Source organism: Pongo abelii, chromosome 20, assembly GCF_028885655.2.
Source record: "Pongo abelii isolate AG06213 chromosome 20, NHGRI_mPonAbe1-v2.0_pri, whole genome shotgun sequence".
Classification (NCBI taxonomy): Eukaryota; Metazoa; Chordata; class Mammalia; order Primates; family Hominidae; genus Pongo; species Pongo abelii.
The window spans coordinates 2,620,258-2,638,698 of NC_072005.2; the positions used below are offsets into that span (position 1 = coordinate 2,620,258).

Consider the following 18,441-nt stretch of genomic DNA (forward strand, 5'->3'; position numbering starts at 1 on the left):
GCTGTGGATGATGGACAGAGAAGCTGACTGCTTTCTCTCTGCACACTCTCTGAAAAAGCCTTAGTTCCTCCTCCCTGCAGTCCCTGCAGCCCCTGCAGCCCCTCTCTTTACCCTCCCAAGACCTTTAGTGCTCGCACTTTATCCAGCTCATGTAGATACTATTCCCAGTAACCAAAATCTCCTGCCATTATTAACACAAGAGGAATAGAGGAGAAATCCATCCCCCATCCCTACTCCTGTCAGAGCAAGACAGCCACCCCAAACATCCGTTCATCTCCAGAATTTTCCCGCTAGTAATAAGGAACAGTTAAGATCAACCCTTTGGGTGCACATTCCTAACCTCCTTTCCCAAGTGTAGCTGACTTAATTGAAACATTTTCTAAAGCCAAAAACTCGCACTTGAATTTGCTGCTAATTTGCTGGAGACAGCTCGTGGTCTGCAGTACCATATCTGAGAGTAAATCACACAGTCACGTAATTAGCCATTGTGAAAGATGGGGGTGGTAGCTGCTTGTTATTAGGGATTCTATACATTTCAGATCTCTCTCTCATATATGCAATATATATATATACACATATGTAATGTATTATATATGATACTGGAAGTAAACTACATATTAAACAATATATAACACGTATATTCATGTATATGTATAATATACGTATATATTATATATAGCTAAAGACATAGATACATAGATATGTAGATAGATATGTACCTCTAGCTCTACCTATGGTATTTTTTTCTCACTCGTCATCACCATTGCTCAGGCTGGAGTGCAGTGCTGCTATCTCACTCACTTCAAATTTTGCCTCCCAGGTTCAATCTATTCGCATGCCTCAGCCCCCTAAGTAGCTGGGAGTACAGGCATGCATCACCACACTCTGCTAATCTTTGCATTTTTAGTAGCGAGGGGGTTTCACCTTGTTGGCTAGGCTGATCTCGAACTTCTTACCTCAAGTGATCTGTCTGCCTGGGGCACCCAAAGTGCTGGGATTACAGGTGTGAGCCACCACACCAGGCTTATAATACGTTCCTGGATGAGGTGCTACGGAGCAAGGACAGGCAAAAAGGCTTCTAGGTAGGGTCCTGGAGGGATACTGCAGGGACCAAGAGCGGTGCTTGGTGGAGGAGAGGATCAGGACATACTCTAGAAATTGACTTTCAGGAATAGCTAGAGGTAGCCAGGCACAGTGATAGAGCTGGATCCAGTGAGGTGGGGCTGAGATTCTGCTGGGCTGGAAACCAAGAGGACTGCCCAGAGACACTTCTGTCAAGGTTGCAGCCAAAGAGTATAAGCTCACCGTATCCCTGGCACTAAGGTTCTTTCAAGAACGCTAGTTGTTACTTCATGAAGAGTCATATCAAGGTATACTATTTTTGGAAAGGCATTTTCTTCCCTCTGCCCTCTTCTTAAATAAGAAACAAAGAACAATAACAATAAAAGCATTCCCTACTGATGCTATTTGTATGGAACAAAACTTGAACTTTTATAAGGTAAAGATCGGTCAAGATAGCTTTCCTAGCATCCCGACTCTAGAGCTCTCCTGTTGATTCCATAAGGTATGTATTCAATAATAAGAGCATTGACTTTTTGCTCTGTCCTGGTTCTGCTTCTGTCTCCACTTACTTTATTGGGGCCTTCGCTTTTTTTGATCCTATTGTGTCAGCCTTGTTTAATATGTAGTTTACTCCCATTATATTCTTCTCGGTATGGAATTTGATCCTGGAAGAGAATTTGGCCTGGTTATTTTAAGAGCTGTAGAAACCATATGGTTCCAGCCTCTTTTTATCTTATCCTGCACTCTTGCTTATTGATGTATGCAAACTCCCACCCTACTCAGTTTCAGCAGCTCTTTTTTAATTACCTTGCACACTTTCTAAAGAATCCTTGTTGCTGACTTGGGGAGTTCTCAAATCTACATATGTTCTGTTCACCCTCTCTGCTTCATCCTGAAAGGATTCTGATTCCTCATGGATATTGCTGTTGCACCTGATTTGTCTATGAGTATTCATATTTGGGATTTTTGTAGAGTACATTGTCACTCAGTGTTGTTGTAGATATTGTTCATGAATTTTGATTTTGTTAGTCTAGTTTTTCACTGTTTTTCTTTAGAGGTTTGGAAATGGTCTGAAAGTATACTGCACCTCTCTATCTTTTCAGAATTTTAAGGTACAAATTTTTAAAATGTGTAAACAAGGAATGCCTCTAAACTGGATCTCAGTGTGTTTAGCAGGTTCCATGAGCTGTGTGTAACAGAAGACCAGAACAAAAGAATTGTAGAAGTAGCTTCTCCACAGGCATCATGGCCTTCTTCTCTTTAAGTGTTTAGGTATGCTGTTTCCTCTGTCTGGACGTCACTTCCACTTCCAGTACTTCTTTTTTGAATTAATACTTGTTTTATCAAGGATAAATTTTGATTTAATTGCCTTTCAGAAACATTTTTACATTTAAAAAATTGTATTGTACTTTCTATCAATTGCATTGCATTCAAGGATCTCCCATTATTATGTACAAATATATATATAGTGTGTATACATATACATACACACATACATGTATATACACACACAAACATATACACACACCCATAGAATCAACAACACTATTTTTTAAAATTTCTGGTACTTAGGTCAAAGTTGGGATCAAATTCTAGCAAGGGTGCAGGTCTTTATGCATTGCAGACGAATATCATTCACTGAATTTTTATTTATTGAATGTAATATATCTTGTTATGTCATATGCATTACTTAAAGATTTTGTTGGAATTAAATAAAGGAGAAATATGGATGGTGAAAGGAATAAAGGAGAAAAAATGTGAAAATCAACCTAACATTTTCTGTAAATCTACTGTGAGATAGGTACTTTATAAGCATTAAGTGTAACCTTTACCTATATTTAATCTCACTGTAATTTTTTTGTTTCATTTTTGGTTTTGTTTTGAGATGGAGTCTCTCTCTGTCACCTAGAGTGGCCCGCAGTGGCATGATCTGGGCTCATTGCACCCTCCGACTCCAAGGTTCAAGCAATTCTCTTGCCTCAGCCTTGAGTAGCTGAGATTACAGGCAGTGTCACTGCACCCGGGTAATTTTTGTATTTTTAGTAGAGAGGAGGATTCACCATGTTGGCCAGGCTTGTCTCGAACTCCTGACCTCAAGTGATCTGCCAGAGTCAGCCTCCCAAAGTGCTAGGATTATAGGCATGAGCCACCATGCCTGGCCTAATCGCACTGTAATTTTATTCCCACTTCAAGAATGTATAGATGAGGTAACAGAAAAGCAAAGAGATCATTATTTTAACCAGTGATATTTTATTATAATAGCAAACTCAGAAGTTCAGTTTCTATTTGTCAGTACTTGCCCTTTTTAAACCAAATAATACCATCTTTAACTCTGAGTGTCATGAAGTCAAGAATTGTACCTTTCATCTGTGTGTCCCACACAAGGAGGGCAAGACTTAAAAAAGAGTAGGGGCTGAATAAATTTAAAAACACTGTATTTAAAATCACAAGCAAAGCCCCAACTGCATTTGTACATCTCACTATCTAGCCTGAGCTATAGGCCTTACTACCACTTAGTGGGAAATGTGACTTACAGCATCTTCTAAATTGGAAGTAAAAAGAATCAGATCTTTAAAGTTAATTTTGCAAACTTGAAGCGAAACAAGGGGCATAATATGCAAATACATTTTCTAAATAAATTCAACCCATCAGCCATCTAGAATTCATGAAAAAATGGTAAAAATGCCTAAATCCCCAGAATCTGTAAGAAAATGAAAGTGTGATGGTAAATTTTATGTGTCAGCTTGAATTGGTCTCTGTAAAGTAGATTTCCCTCCCCAGTGGCTCCTGAATAGAACAAAGGGCAGATGATAGAGGAGTTTGACCCTTTTGTTCCTGCCTCGCTTCTTAAGCTAGTACATCCCATCTTATCTTCTCCTACCCTTGAACTGGGGTTGACACCACTGGCTTCCCTGGTTCCCAGGCCTTCAGACTCAGATTGAATGACACCTCTGGCTTTCCTAAGTGACCAGCTTGCAGATTGCAGATCATGGTATTTTTTGCCTCCACAATTTTGTGAGCCAATTCTTCATAATAAAATTAGTCTTTCTGGGTGGGCGGATCACTTGAGGTCAGGAGTTCGAGACCAGGCTGGCCAACATGGCGAAGTCCCGTCTTTACTAAAAATACAAAAATTAGTCGGGTGTGGTGGCGGGTGTCTGTAATTCCTGCTGCTTAGGAGGCTGAGGCAGAAGAATCGCTTCAATCTAGGAGGCGGATGTTGCAGTGAGCCCAGATCACACCACTGCACTGCAGCCTGGGCGACAAGACACCGTATCTGTCTCTGTCTCCTCTCTGTATTATTCTATCTCTCTCTCTGTCACTCTGTTTCTCTCTCTATGTTGGTGCTACTTTTCTCTGAAGGATGATGACTAATACACTAAGGAAAAATTACATAAATATATGATAAATTTAACAAAATAAATTTGTTAAAAATCGATAAACATTATAAAGTCAACTTAATAATAATTACAGTAAATAGCAATTTTCTTTTTTATAAGTTATTTCAAATATACACATCAGCATAATATTCATGATTTTAAATTCTGTAAGCATTAGATTGAAAGTCAGAAGCAAGCCAAGAACATATTACTTTATTATTGCTTAACATTCTCCTGGATATTTTAATCTCATACATTTAGAAATTAGAGGTATAAAATGATAAATATTTTCATTATTCTCTGAAACTTATTTACCTAGAAAAAACTTATAAATAAAAATTTACTAAGATAACTAGGGACAAAATAAACACATGATAGTCAATGGTTTTCATATAAAAAGTATACAACTACTTCTGTAATGCTTATACTCATGAGAACAAAAAATGAAAATAGCCAGAAATGTTTAAGAGAATAAAGGTATACTGAGAAGGCACTAACCTTAGGTTGATTTTCAAACATATTAGTAAACCAAAAAAAAATTAAAACAATGTTATATTGGTGCATGAATTCATAGAGAAGACAGTGAAACAGAATAGTGTATTTATCTATATGTGTCTTTCTGTGCATCTTTCTATCAATCCTGAGTGCTTAAGGTGAGATTCACTTGCACCTGAATCAGGAGTAAATATTTGGAGCTTCAAGAATAAATGCAGATGGCACTTACAGATGCTGTACCCAATGTCATAAGGGATTCTGTGGGGGAGCTCATTCAGATGAAATAGGTAAGTTTTTATTTTGTATTTTCAATTTTTTTTTTTTTTGGAAATGACAAAGAAAAGTCTCAATGAAAGCTAAGAGTCAGACATATATATAGAAATATTGCTGCCTACTCCCAGGCATGCGAGTGACCAACTCCTTACTTCAGGGAGTGGAGGAGAGAGATACCAAGAGTACAACAATTTTCTTAAGACACCTACCCCACCTTTCATCAAATATCCTCAACCCTAGATTAAGTGCAGGAGTCCTGAAAAACATTTCCACAGGGAAGGTCAGGGTCCCAGGCTCATGGGTGTCTTCTTACTGCCTTTAGCAGAACAAAAATGAGTAAAGCAAAGCTTCTTGCTTCAGAAATATTCAGTCTAATACAGTGTGTACCCTACACCTAATCATCGCTTCATTCCAGAAGCTTTAATTGCAGAAAATTCACTGGGAAAGGGATGATATTTGCCTGTTTTTTAAGGATAAGGTTGGTATTGGCTAAAACTTATATTTATTCTCCCCAAAGAGTCCCTCCCAGGTTTGTAATCCTGATGTAAGAGGGTGCTGCACCAAGTTGCTTCTTTCCAACCTCTCCTACTTTGTGTAGAGGAGGATAGCGGGGAAGGCAGAAAAGAGAGAGAAAAAAAGCAAAGAAGTAAAAAGAGGCAGAAGGAGAGTCCCTTTTCCTTGACACGAATGGCATGAATGGGCTTTTGTGGAGAAACTCTGCCTGACCCTGGAGTCTGAGTCAGGCGGAGTCTGAGTCAGGTGGAGTCCCAGTTAGAAGTCCTCTGAGGAAGCTGCATTAGAGTCACTGCCCTCAGACATCAACTTCCATTTCTTCTCCACTACTGCAGTCTAAAGAGGTACTGCTTTCTTCCTCTTCGCCATCTTTCTTCCTGTTCCCTTCTGGTTCCATGGAGATGTGACAGTTTACCCAAATAGTCTGTGATGCATCTGCTCCTGCAGCCTGGAGCCCCTGCCCCTCCCCAAACCCTTCTTGCAGACCCTTTGCTGATGAGGACTGCGGATCTGTTTGTCTCAAGTTGGGGGCCGGACCTCCTGTCATTGCCATATTCTTACCCTTAGCATAGGTCGATTCTTTGTATGCAGCATAATCTTCAGGTGACAAAGTCTTGAGCCAGAGATCCAATTTCACTTTGTATTGCTTCTGCAGCTCCTCAGCCTGGCTCTTATAATGATCCTTCTGGCTCTGCGGGATGCGCAGCCAGCGTCTGCCAATCTCTACCATGCGCTCCCTCAGGGACAAATGTTGCAGCTCCTTACTTGACCAGGAATCTTGGTGAAACTTGTGGTATCCATTCATGGGGGGTTTCTGAGGCTCTCCATGAAATTTTACCTTCTTGAAAAATCAATCTGTTTTTGGAAGAGACCTCACTTCTTCAATATTTTTCTGAACCTTCTTTTGCACTTTGGTTTGAACCCTCTTGGAGATATCAGATTTCTTGCCCTTCTGGTCTAAGTCAGGGTGTTCTTCCCTGAATCGAGCAAGTTTTTCCTCACATTCTTGCTTTTCCTTCTGGAAATCCTGAATATATTTCTGTTTCATCTGCTCTGGGAGCGCCTTGTATTTCTTTGACAGGATTTTGGTCAGTTCCTGGCTTCTCATCCCAGGGTACATTTGGGAGTACTGGGGCCAATTCTCCTTGAAGAAGCGGATATAAGCAGTAAGGGGCCTCTTTGGAAAGTCTGGATGGTTCCTGCCTTTTTGGCTTTTGTTTGTATTTTTAACACATTTCTTAGCTTCCAGGACTAATTCTTTCAAAGTGCTGAATTTTCTCAAGCTGCAAGAAATCTCTAACCATTTGAGTCTGCACATTTCACCAGAAAAGTTTTTAAAAGCTACTTTTCCCCAGTCCATGTGTGACTGAGTTGAGCTGAACGTGCCGTTGTCATCAGATGGGAGATTATTCTCCATGCATTCCAGTAACCTCAAGATGTCTGCATTGGACCAATGGCTTTGGCTTCTAGGCAAAGCCATTTTGATGTCTTTGGCTTACTTATAAGATCCCGGTTATGTAGACATCAGAGTAAGAACACAGAGTTCCTTACTTTTAAGAGTCAGTGGATGATTTCTTTCTGGAAGTCCTGCAGTATGTGTGAGTCTGTATTTCTGAGGAGAAAGAAAGGAAAGTTTCTCTGCTTCATTGGAATTGATGAAAAAAATTACACCCTATTTGCCATACATCCCTTGTATAATTAATTTACTCTTAACGATATAAATAAAATATAGCCCATTTCTGAATTAAAATCCATATTTGCCTTTTATATGCTACATGTGCAATATTCAATATCTCCACACTCCACCCCAGTCTTCTTTCTGCCAGATCTCACATGAACCGATCTTAAATTGAGTTGCATAAGGCAAACACCAGACCACTCATCACTTAAGAAGCTTAATAGAACAGAAATGCCCTGAAGACAGAGTCAAAAGTTAAAGTGGAAGGAGAAATGCCTAAACGGGAAAGACTGTTCATTCTACAGTGCCCTGAGTATGGCTGTTTTCTAAGCACAGCCCAAATGGCCATAGCTAAAGTTGCAGATGAGAAGTTAAAGATACAATAGGACAAGCCCAAGAGCTCCTCCAGACATGCATCCAACTGTTACCTTTTTATGAGGGAATGTGAACCTGTGATAAAAGACTGAATTAAAGATTCTCCAGGACCCATGCATGGGAATGAATGCTTTCTAGTGAACCATACTGCTTCTCCTTTTAAATATTAAGGATTTAATGGCAATTATAAAACATTTCAATTTTATTTGGTTAACTGTTCATCATCTTTAAGCCTCAGTGAAAGTTTGGCTTCCTCCGGAAAGTGCCTCCAAAATACCTGGCATTTTCCACTATAGAACTTGAAAACATGGCAGATCCGATAACTACTGCTTTTTTTTTTTTTTTCCCCACCAATTTTGTTTTGCCTAAAGTAATTCCTCTGGGGCATGATTTCCCAACTAATTCTCCAAATTCTCGTAACTCTTTCACTAGTCTTTTTAGGATAATCTTCTATTCTAAGACAAAGCCTAACTTCAGTAAAATTGTGTACAAATACATACAACATTAAATTAAACCAGATCTTAAATAGAGGGTGCATAAGGAGTGTAACATGGGGCCTTCGGGGGAAAATATGCATTAGAAGGGAAAGAGAACAGAGTTAAGATGCCAGTGAGAATGATGATTTCCAATTTCATCCATGTCCCTACAAAGCACATGAAAAACTGAAAAACCAAACACCGCATGTTCTCACTCATAGATGGGAATTGAACAATGAGAACACATGGACACAGGAAGGGGAACATCACACTCTGGGGACAGTTGTGGCGTGGGGGGAGGGGGGAGGGATAGCATTAGGAGATATACCTAATGCTAAATGACGAGTTAATGGGTGCAGCACACCAGCATGGCACATGTATACATATGTAACTAACCTGCACATTGTGCACATGTACCCTAAAACTTAAAGTATAATAATAATAAAATAAAATAAAAAAGAATTTCGGAAAAAAGTCAACAAAGTGAAAGGACACCCCACAGAAGGGGAGAAATTATCTGCAAACTATCTATCTGACAAGGGATTAACAAGCAAAACATAGGGCAGGCGAAGTAGCTCATGCCCGTAATCCCAGCACTTTGGGAGGCTGAGGTGGGTGGATCATCTGAGGTCAGGAGTTTGAGACCAGCCTGGCCACCATGGTGAAACTCCGTCTGTACTAAAAATACAAAAATTAGCTGGGCATGGTGGTGCGTGCCTGCTGTCACCCAAGCTGCAGTGCAGTGGCGTGATCTAAGCTCACTGCAACCTCTGCCTCCCGGGTTCACGCGATTTTCCTGCCTCACCCTCCTGAGTAGCTGAGATTACAGGTGAACGCCACCATGCCCGACTAATTTTTGTATTTTCAGTAGAGACAGGGTTTCACCATGTTGGTCAGGCTGGTCTTGAACTCCTGACCTCAGGTGATCCGCCTGCCTCAGCCTCCCAAAGTGCTGGGATTACAGGCGTGAGCCACCACCCCCGGCCCTCATTTCTTTTAATAGATATGAATTTAAAAATGTATGCTTTAGTATTCACACATGTCCGATGCAACGTATTTAACCAGTCATCTCCAGAAACGTTGTTCCAATTTAGACGTTCACCAAATTGGCCTGACTGCTTTTTTCTTCCAATGCATTGTGCAGTTATAATTTAGAATAAGTGACCAAAACACTTAAGAGCCCATCACGCAAATTGTTATCTGCTGGAAATCTACCTTAGGCTGTGGACGCTGGCGGCCGAAATCTGATCCGGGGTTGCCAAGACAACCTCAGAGCCCAGGGCGCTGCCAAGAGCCCGGCCGAGTGCAGCTCGAGCGCCGACGCCGCCAATGTGACGCACAGTGATGACGCAGGACGCAACTTCGTCAGAATGGTCCTCCGCCGGCTACGCCGCTGCGTCACTGGCTTGCGGGCGCTTTCCTCTTGGAAGTGGTGACTGCTGCGGGGTTGAGCGCTGGTCTCACGCGGCTGGGCAGCCAGGTTGGTGGCGCGATGAGGCGCAGCAAGGCCGACGTGGAGCGGTACATCGCCTCGGTGCAGGGCTCCGCCCGGTCGCCTAGAGAGGTGAGTGGGTCTCCAAGAAACCGACGGTCTCGACCTGGCCGGGCGGCAGCCTGGCGCGGCTCAGGCGTCATGGCTCCCGACGGGCGCTGCTCCCTGGCGCGCTCTGTTGAGGCGCCGGCCGGCTAGCGCAGTCCTGTGGGCGGCGTGGCGCTTGCAAGCGCAGGGAGAGTCCTGGGGGGACCGCGGTGGACGGGAGACCGTTGGTGCCGGCGCTTCCTTTTTCTCCCGGCTTGTTCCCGACGGTGCTCGCTCGTGGGCCCGCCCTGGCCCAGGCTTTCTGGCCGATGGCGCGCCGCGTAGTACCGGCGCGGCTTAGTTCTCGGGGGCTTGGGCACCCGGGTGCTATATCGGCGGGTTTCTTCCCATCTCCTGGACATTTACATTATATGCTGCGGCGGAGGTCGTACCTCTTTGGCCTGGAGGAACCCAGTGGGGACTGACGCAGCTCCGGGGTGAGCTTTGGCGGCTGTGTCGAGTGACAACGTAGGCATCTCAGCGCGGACATTTGCAATGGTCCGACGGAGCAAATGACACGGGAAATCCCCTTGTTTTGAGTATGAGGTGTTTGTCGCTGTCCCTTTATAAGGGTCCACCTCCACTGCGCTCCTCATACTCACCTCCCTCGCCCCCCTCCGCCTCCACCCAGAACACTTTGGTAGCTGCCTTTGCTTAAAAAAAAAAAAATTCTAAAGTTCTTACAAATCGTTAGTATGGCTTACAATTTTTAACCTTTTCCACAAATGTTTTTAGGGTATTTTTCCTCTTTACAGGTAAATAATGTGATCTATTTTGGATTCAATAAGACTTTAGTAATTGGATCTAAAGAGTGACGGAAGAAGCTATTAAAGGTGGATGTGCACAGAATCTTGAGTCAGTTTGCTTTGGCTTGAATAATCACAGCACTGTCGTTTATAAGCTGGGTATTTGGGGCCAGTTACGCTTTTCATCCATAGATGGAGTTGTAACATTAATAGAATTTGATAGGATGATCCATTTTAAACATTTAGGGTTGTGCTTGACACATAGCACTAAATGTTAGCTACAAGTCACTTGTTTTTATTGTTGATGTTAAAAGGATATTGGTGGGGCGCAGTGGCTCACGCCTGTAATCCCACCACTTTGGGAGGCCGAGGAGGGCGGATTGCCTGAGGTCAGGAGTGCGAGACCAGCCTGGCTAACATGTTGAAACCTCGTCTCTACTAAAAATACAAAAAAAGTTAGCCGGGCGTGGTGGCGCACGCTTGTAGTCCCAGCTACCCGGGAGGCCTGAGGCGGGAGAGTCGCTTGAACCCGGGAGGCGGAGGTTCCAGTGAGCCGAGATCGCGCTACTGCACTCCAGCCTGGGCGACAGAGGGAGACTCCAAAAAAAAAAAAACCGGAAACTCACGGATGACCGTGATTATAATAGTAGCACAATTGTGTCTCTTATCATAACTAAGCATAGGTTATCTTATTTTGCGCTTCCAGCAACCCTGTGGATATTGAGACCTGTAGAGATTTAAGATACTTGTTCAGGGTCAAATAGGTAGTGCAGCAGAATTTTGGCAGTGGGTCTGATTTAGTTTCTCTTGGGAACAGTGGAGTAAGTTACAGTCTATTCTTCCAGAGGAGGAGGATAGATATCTACTTGTACATTGTAATTTCAAACTGCTAGCATAGTATAAATATGAATGTGATGATAGAGTCTAAAACAGACCTTAATTGAGGGTTCCTGTAACTTCTGAAATTAAAGACTTCAATTTTTGTGTTATTTTATTTTTTTTGAGTTGGGGTCTCATTCTGTCAGCCAGCTGGATGCAGTGGCGCTATCTCGACTCACTGCAACTTCCGCCTCCCCAGCTCAAGCGATCGTCCCACCTCAGTCTCCCGAGTAGTTGGGACCACAGGTGTACCCACCACACCCGCTGTTTTGTTTTGTTTTGTATTTTTGGTAGAGACTGGGTTTCACCGTGTTGCCCAGGCTGTTCTCGAACTCCTGGGCTCAAGTGATTTCCCCGCCTCCACTTCCCGAAGTGTTGGGATTACAGGCGTGAGCCACTGCACCGGCCATTATTTTATTTTTGAGACAAGGTCTCTTTCTATCTCCCAGGCTGGAGTGCTGTTGCGGGATCGTGGCTCACTGCAGCGTTGACATCCTGGGCTCAATCCATCCTCCCACCTTAGCCACCTGGGTAGCTGAGACTACAGGCATGCCAGCTACAGGCATGCGCCACCATGCCCGGCTTTTTTCTTTAATGTAGAGACGGGGTCTTACCATGTTACCCAGGCTGGTCTCCAACTCCTGGGCTCAAGTGATCCTCCCGCCTTGGCCCCAAGTGCTGAGATTACAGGTGTGAGCCACTCTGCTCAGCCTGATTTTTTTTTTTTTTTAAACAAGCTTAAAAAAAAAAAAAAAGCAAGCTTAGAGCCTTTCTGAGATTCTTAGTGGGGACCTTGGCTTCCAAAAGATTAAAAACCACTGGTCTAGACAGAAATTAGAATGTTCTTTCAACTACATAACTTTTCCATTAAATAAAGTGGAGTGCTGGCAAAATTTTGAGGATTGGTTATTATGACCACCTCTCTTACACTTACGGAGTCTTTTTTTTCCCCCAAATTGAAAGTCATTTACATTAGAACCTGGGGATTTCAGCGGAATATGGATTAACTAGTGAGTAACTTTGGAACATGTGAAGCTATTCTGTAAAGTTAGGTTTGAGTGAAATGACAAAACAGGGTGCTTTGGATAGAAGGTAAAGAATGGAGGGAGAAGAGGCAGTGGCTGTGAAGAATATAAAGAGGTTAATATTCTCCCCCAGTTTGGCAGAGGCTGGCCATCTGTGAACCGACCATGCTTTCTAGAATGTCTGAGTTTTGGAGTGTGATGATGCGTCTGTATATTATATCTTTCTAGTCTTCCACTGTGCTTTCATTTGTTAGTCTCCTCTTGTTTTGCCATTTTTTTCCTCCCTCACATGTGCTTTTGCCCTTCTTAAAAATATTCTTCGTCTGTAATCCGAGCACTTTGGGAGGCCGAGAGACCAGCCTGACCAATATGGTGAAAATCCGTCTCTATTAAAAATACAAAAATGAGCCGGGTGTGGTGGCAGGCGCCTGTAGTCCCACCTACTCGGTAGGCTGAGACAGGAGAATTGCTTGAACCCTGGAGGCAGAGGTTGTGGTGAGCAGAGATTGCGCCACTGCACTCCAGCCTGTGTGACAGAGCGAGACTCTGTCTCCAAAAAAAAAAAAAAAAAGAAAAAAAGGAAAAAAAATCATTCTTTCTCTAGTTTTTCTTTTTCCAGATGGCTTCTGTTTAGATTTTCTATGTTCTGTCAAGTTGCTTTCTTATTCTGCAGCTGATTCCTACTTCTCAAAGGCTACTTGACAGCACTTATTTTTATTTTTATTTTTTTAGAATAGGGTCTTGCTGTGTTGCCCAGGCTGGCATCAAATTTTTGGGCATAAATGATCCTCCTACCTCTGTTTCCTGAGTACTTAGGACTACAGGCAGGCACCTTTGACAGCTGTTAGTTATTTTTTCTGCCCTTTACATCTATACTTCATACTTCTGAGTAACACACATATATACTTTTGTTATTTTTAATTCCCTTTCTCCCATTTTAGACATTTTCTTTTCTTTTTTTTTTTTTTTTTTTGAGACGGAGTCTCGCTTTATCCCGCAGGCTGGAGTGCAGTGGCGCGATCTCGGCTCATTGCAAACTCTGTCTCCCGGGTTCACGCCATTCTCCTGCCCCAGCCTGTAGCTGGGACTACGGGCACCCGCCACAACACCCGGCTAATTTTTCAGTATTTTTAATAGAGACAGGGTTTCACCGTGTTAGCCAGGATAATCTCAATCTCCTGACCTCATGATCCGCCCGCCTCAGCCTCCCAAAGTGCCAGGATTACAGGCGTGAGCCACTGCGCCCGGCCCCATTTTAGACATTCTGTACTGGCTATTATGCTCCTCCCAAACTGTCCTCAGACACTTAGGTTTGCCCCTCATTCTTTCAGTATTGTTATTGCAGTTTTTGTTTAAATGAATATTTAACATTTATATAAATATAAGGTAAATATTTTTGCATTTGAATTGCCCTTGTTTTGCAGTTTTGTTTTTCCTGGACTGAATAATTGCTTTATTTTTTGGTTTGCTTGTATGTTGTGTTACTACTTGTTTACTTAAACTCAGCAATTTAAACCCTCAAATGTGGTCAAACTGGTCACATAATCCCATCAATTTCAGCTTAAAACATTGATTGATTGGTTGATTGATTGATTGATTGTCTGTCTACCTGGAATACCCTTACTAACTGACTTCTCCAACCCGGATTGGTTTTTCTTCCTCTTTGCTACACAGCTGTGCTCTTGGGACTTCCCTTTATCATCAGTTTGAGAATTCCCTTCATCTTTTTTCTGAGTTAGACCCTTTGTTTCTTGTATCTCATGTCCTCTTGATTTACTTTCTTTGTTTTGGTGTAGCATGGTCTCACTTGCTTTGAGGAAAAGTGGTTGAGAGGTGTTTTTGTTTGTTTTTGTTTTGGGACAGAGTCTTGCTTTGTTGCCCAGGCTGGAGTGCAGTGGCATGGTCTCAGCTCACTGCAACCTCCGCCTCCCGGGTTCAAGCGATTCTCCTGTCTCAGCCTCCCGAGTAGCGGGATAACAGGTGTGTGCCACCACGCCCGGCTAATTTTTTCTATTTTTAGTAGAGATGGGATTTCACCATGTTGGTCAGGCTGGTCTTGAAACTAATGGTATGTCTGTAAAACATCTTTACTTAATACAGTTGATCATTTGGTTATCGAATTCTGAGTTTGAAATAATTTTTTTCGCAATTTTGAAAGCATTGCTCCATTTTCTAGAACTTCTGTTGTTAGGAGTCCGATGAGATTCTTGTTCTTGGTAACTTAAAGGTTTTCTGGAAGTGTCCTTTCAATTGGGATACTCATTTCTTTCAGTTCTGTAACATTTCTTGTATTATTTCTTTGACCGTTTCTTACCCTTTTTTTAATGACGTTTACCTGAAAGCTGGAGTTTCTCTAATTTTTCTCTTATTCTCCTCTTTTGTTTGTTCTGCCTTTTGAGAGATTTCCTTACCCTTATGTTCCAGGGGAAGAAGATTGGGGAACTCATGGTTCAGTATCTAGACTTTTCTTCATTGTCCTGTATAATCACGGCCTTCACCCTTGTTGGGACTCCACAGATTTGGAGCTGATCAGATGGGTTTATTGAGAACAGCAGCTTTTTTGGAGGATTTTAGGGGGAGGGAGATTCATTTGACTGTGCAAGATGGGCGACAGAGCGAGACTCCGTCTGAATTAAAAAAAAAAAAAAAAGAGAGATTTAGAACTGCATAATGAAAAAGTAGGCCACAAATATTAAGTTTTGAACAATTACAATTACATCTCTATCTTATTGTGCAAGATAGAGATGATGTGGCATCTCTTAGGGTCTTACTGTTCCTGTTTTCAGCCCTACATCAGTTCTTGATATTTGGCAGCTTAAGTGAATTCAGGTATTTGTTTATAGTGACATCTGCCGTCATGTAAAGAAGTACTGCTTGAATCAGATATTGTCTTGTTTACATAACATGGGCTGTGCTCCTTCCTAGCTGTATATCTTTAAACAAGGCATTTACCTGCTTGAGCTTCAGTTCTCTTGTAAAGTGAGCAGGTTAGAGGCAAAAGATCATATAGAAGAATAATTTGTAAAGTTGTTTAATTATCTTAAGATTGTCTAATAATATAGTTGGAAGCAAAGAAGGTAATGGAATTATTTTTCTATTATGTTTTGGCGTTGTATCTTGAATCTATTTCTTCATTTTGAAAAGGGGGAGCTGGCGGGGCTCGGTGGCTGACGCCTGTAATCCCAGCACTTTGGGAGGCAGAGGAAGTCAGATCACAAGGTCGAGAGATTGAGACCATCCTGGCCAACATGGTGAAACCCCATCTCTAAAAATTAGCTGGGCATGGTGGCGTGCGCCTGTAGTCCCAGCTTGTACCCAGGAGGCAGAGGTTGCAGTGAGCAGAGATCGAGCCACTGCACTCCAGCCTGGCGACAGAGCAAGACTCCATCTCAAAAAAAAAAAAAGGAAGGGGGGAACAAGCCTTGTTCCTTTACGTGCTGTCCTGACTGTTGTGTATTATTTTTGTTAAGATTGCTATAGTTCTTTTTTTTTGAGACGGAGTCTTGCTCTGTCGCCAGTGCTGGGATTGCAGGTGTTAGCCTGGCATTGAGCAACGTTTTGTAATTTAAGCATACAAGTCTCTCACCTCCTTGTTTACATTTATTCCCAGGCATTTTTTTCTTTTAGATGCGATTGTAAATGGAATTGCTTTCTTAATTTCCTTTTCTGATTGTTCGTTGCTGGTGCAGTAGTCCCTTCTTATCCACAGTATTGCATTATGTGGTTTTACTTACCTGCGTCACCCGTGGTCCAAAAATATTGAATGGAAGATGATATAAATAAACATTTCATGAGTTTTAAATTGCAAACAGTTCTGAATAACATGATAAAAATCTCACAGCTTCCTGCTCCGTCCTACCCAGGACACGAATCATCCCTTTGTCCAACATATTCATGCTGTATGTGCTAGTTACATACTAGCCATCTCAGTTATCAGATCAACTGTTGGAGTATTGCAGTGCTTGTGTTCAAGTAACCCTTATTTTATTTAAAATGGCACCAAAGAGCAAGAGTAGCGATGCTGGCAATTCACATATGCCAGAGAGAAGCCATACAGTGCTTCCTTGAAGTGAAAAGGTGAGTTTTTGACTTAGGAAAGAAAAAAGATCATATACTGGGGTTGCTAAGATCTATGGGAAGAACAAATCTTTTTGTCCATGAAATTGTGAAGAAGGAAAAAGAAATTTGTGCTAGTTTTTGTTGTGACACCCCAAACTGTAAAAGTTACAGCCACAGTGTGTGATAAGTGCTTAGTTAAGATGGACAAGACATTAAATTTGTGGGTGGAGGACACAAACAGGAAACATGTTTCGATTGATGGCAACCTGGTTTGGTACTATTCATCGTTTTGGACATTCACTGGGGTCTTGGAATTTCAAAAATAAGATGTTTGAGTAGCTGTATACTCTTTATCACATGGATGGACTCTGGTTGTATCAGCACTTTTTTTTTTTTTGAGACGGAAATCATTCTGTTGCCCAGGCTGGAGTGCAGTGGTGCGATCTTGGCCCACTGCAGCCTCTGCCTCCCGGGTTCAAGCGATTCTTTGCCTCAGCCTCCCAAGCAGTGGGGATTACAGGCATGTGCCACCATGCCCAGCTAATTCTTGTATTTTTAGTAGAAAGGAGGTTTCTGCATGTTGGCCAGGCTGGTCTCGAACTCTTGGCTTCAAGTGATCCGCCCGCCTCAGTCTCCGAAAGTGCTGGGATTACAGGTGTGAGCCACCGCACCCAGCCTGGTGTGCATCAGCATTTTGGACTTTGGAGTTTATGAACCAAGGAGCCAGGCTGTGGACCTTGTTTATTACTTGAAGAATTCATTATTTATTTCTGCTTTTTTGACTCCTTGACTGTAAAATACTGATCTGATCTGTAGAGAGAACAGTACATGGACCAGGGAATCCTCAGTGCCTTAATAGATCCTAAGTACTTACTTATTCTTTCCCATAGAGGCTTACACATGGTAGGAGAAGAGATTTCTGGAATACCTTTCCTCCCCAAAGAAAGCTGGTTTCTTTTGTTTGTTAAGTGAGAGAGTGGTACCACAGGGTTTCCAGGATTTCCAAGGCTGATGAAAATTCTTAACTTCTGTTGTCTGCTAGTCTTGCTTTCTTGAATTTATTTTTTGTATGTATGTATTTATTATTTAGAGACAGGATCTCCCTGTGTCACCCAGGCTGAAGTGCAGTGTCACAGTCATAACTCACAGCAGTGTCAACCTCCTGGGCTCGTGATTCTCCTTCCTTGGCCTCCTGAGTAGCTAGGAACACAGGCATGCTCCACTGTGCCTGGCTATTTTTCCCCCCGGAGACAGGATCTTGTTGTGTTGCACAGGCTGGTTTCAAACTCTTGGCCTCAAAGCTAGCCTCCCACCTTGGTCTCTGAAAGTGCTAGAATTAAATAGAATTAAAGGTGTTACCAACTGCACCCAGCTTATTGATGATGATGATGATGATGATGATGATGATGATGTTTGGGAGATGGAGTCTCGCTCTGTCGCCCAGGCTGGAGTGCAATGGCACGATCTCAGCTCACTGCAACCTCTGGCTCACTGCAACCTCCACCTCCTGGGTTCAACTGATTCTCATGCCTTAGCCTCCCGAGTAGCTGGGATTACAGGCACCCGCCATTATGCCTGGCTAATTTTTGTATTTTTGTGGAGACGGGGTTTCACCATGTTAGCCAGGCTGGTCTCAAATTCCTGACCTCAGGTGATCCGCCCACTTCGGCCTCCCAAAGTGCTGGGATTACAGGCATGAGCCACTGCACCCAGCTCTATTTTTTGTTTTGTGATAGGAAATTATAAAACATGGAATTATGCATTTGTCAGGCTTTAAAAAAAACTTTTAAGTGAATGAAAATGGCGTATTTGAACATAAACTTAGGACAGGTTTTTACTGCTTTTGAAAAAATGTTGGAAAATATTTCTGTATGAAAAGTAAAACAACTTTTAATTTTTTT

The 18,441-nt window shown here is 42.4% G+C and overlaps 2 protein-coding genes across 7 annotated transcripts in view; one reads left to right on the top strand and one right to left on the bottom strand.

Annotated features, from left to right (window-relative positions):
- Window positions 1–5,887: 5,887 nt before the first annotated feature.
- LOC129051841 (putative upstream-binding factor 1-like protein 6) lies at window positions 5,888–9,669 on the bottom strand. The gene is given in 2 exon segments (XM_054539302.2): window positions 5,888–7,335; window positions 9,468–9,669. A coding segment is annotated over 1 exon segment (1,182 nt). The 5' UTR covers window positions 7,204–7,335; window positions 9,468–9,669; the 3' UTR covers window positions 5,888–6,021.
- A 35-nt stretch (window positions 9,670–9,704) lies between these two features.
- Window positions 9,705–18,441, top strand: part of LOC129051840 (ranBP2-like and GRIP domain-containing protein 3) — a 55,199-nt gene continuing 46,462 nt past the window's right edge. For 5 of the 6 annotated variants that reach the window (XR_010138404.1, XR_010138403.1, XR_010138402.1 and 2 more), the window contains exon 1: window positions 9,705–9,816. Coding sequence is in view for 1 of the 6 variants with exons in the window: in XM_063719265.1 (XP_063575335.1) it covers window positions 9,745–9,816 (72 nt within the window). In the remaining 5 variants the exon portion in view is untranslated. The remainder of the gene's footprint in view (window positions 9,817–18,441) is intronic. The other variant, XR_010138406.1, reaches the window with a different exon arrangement.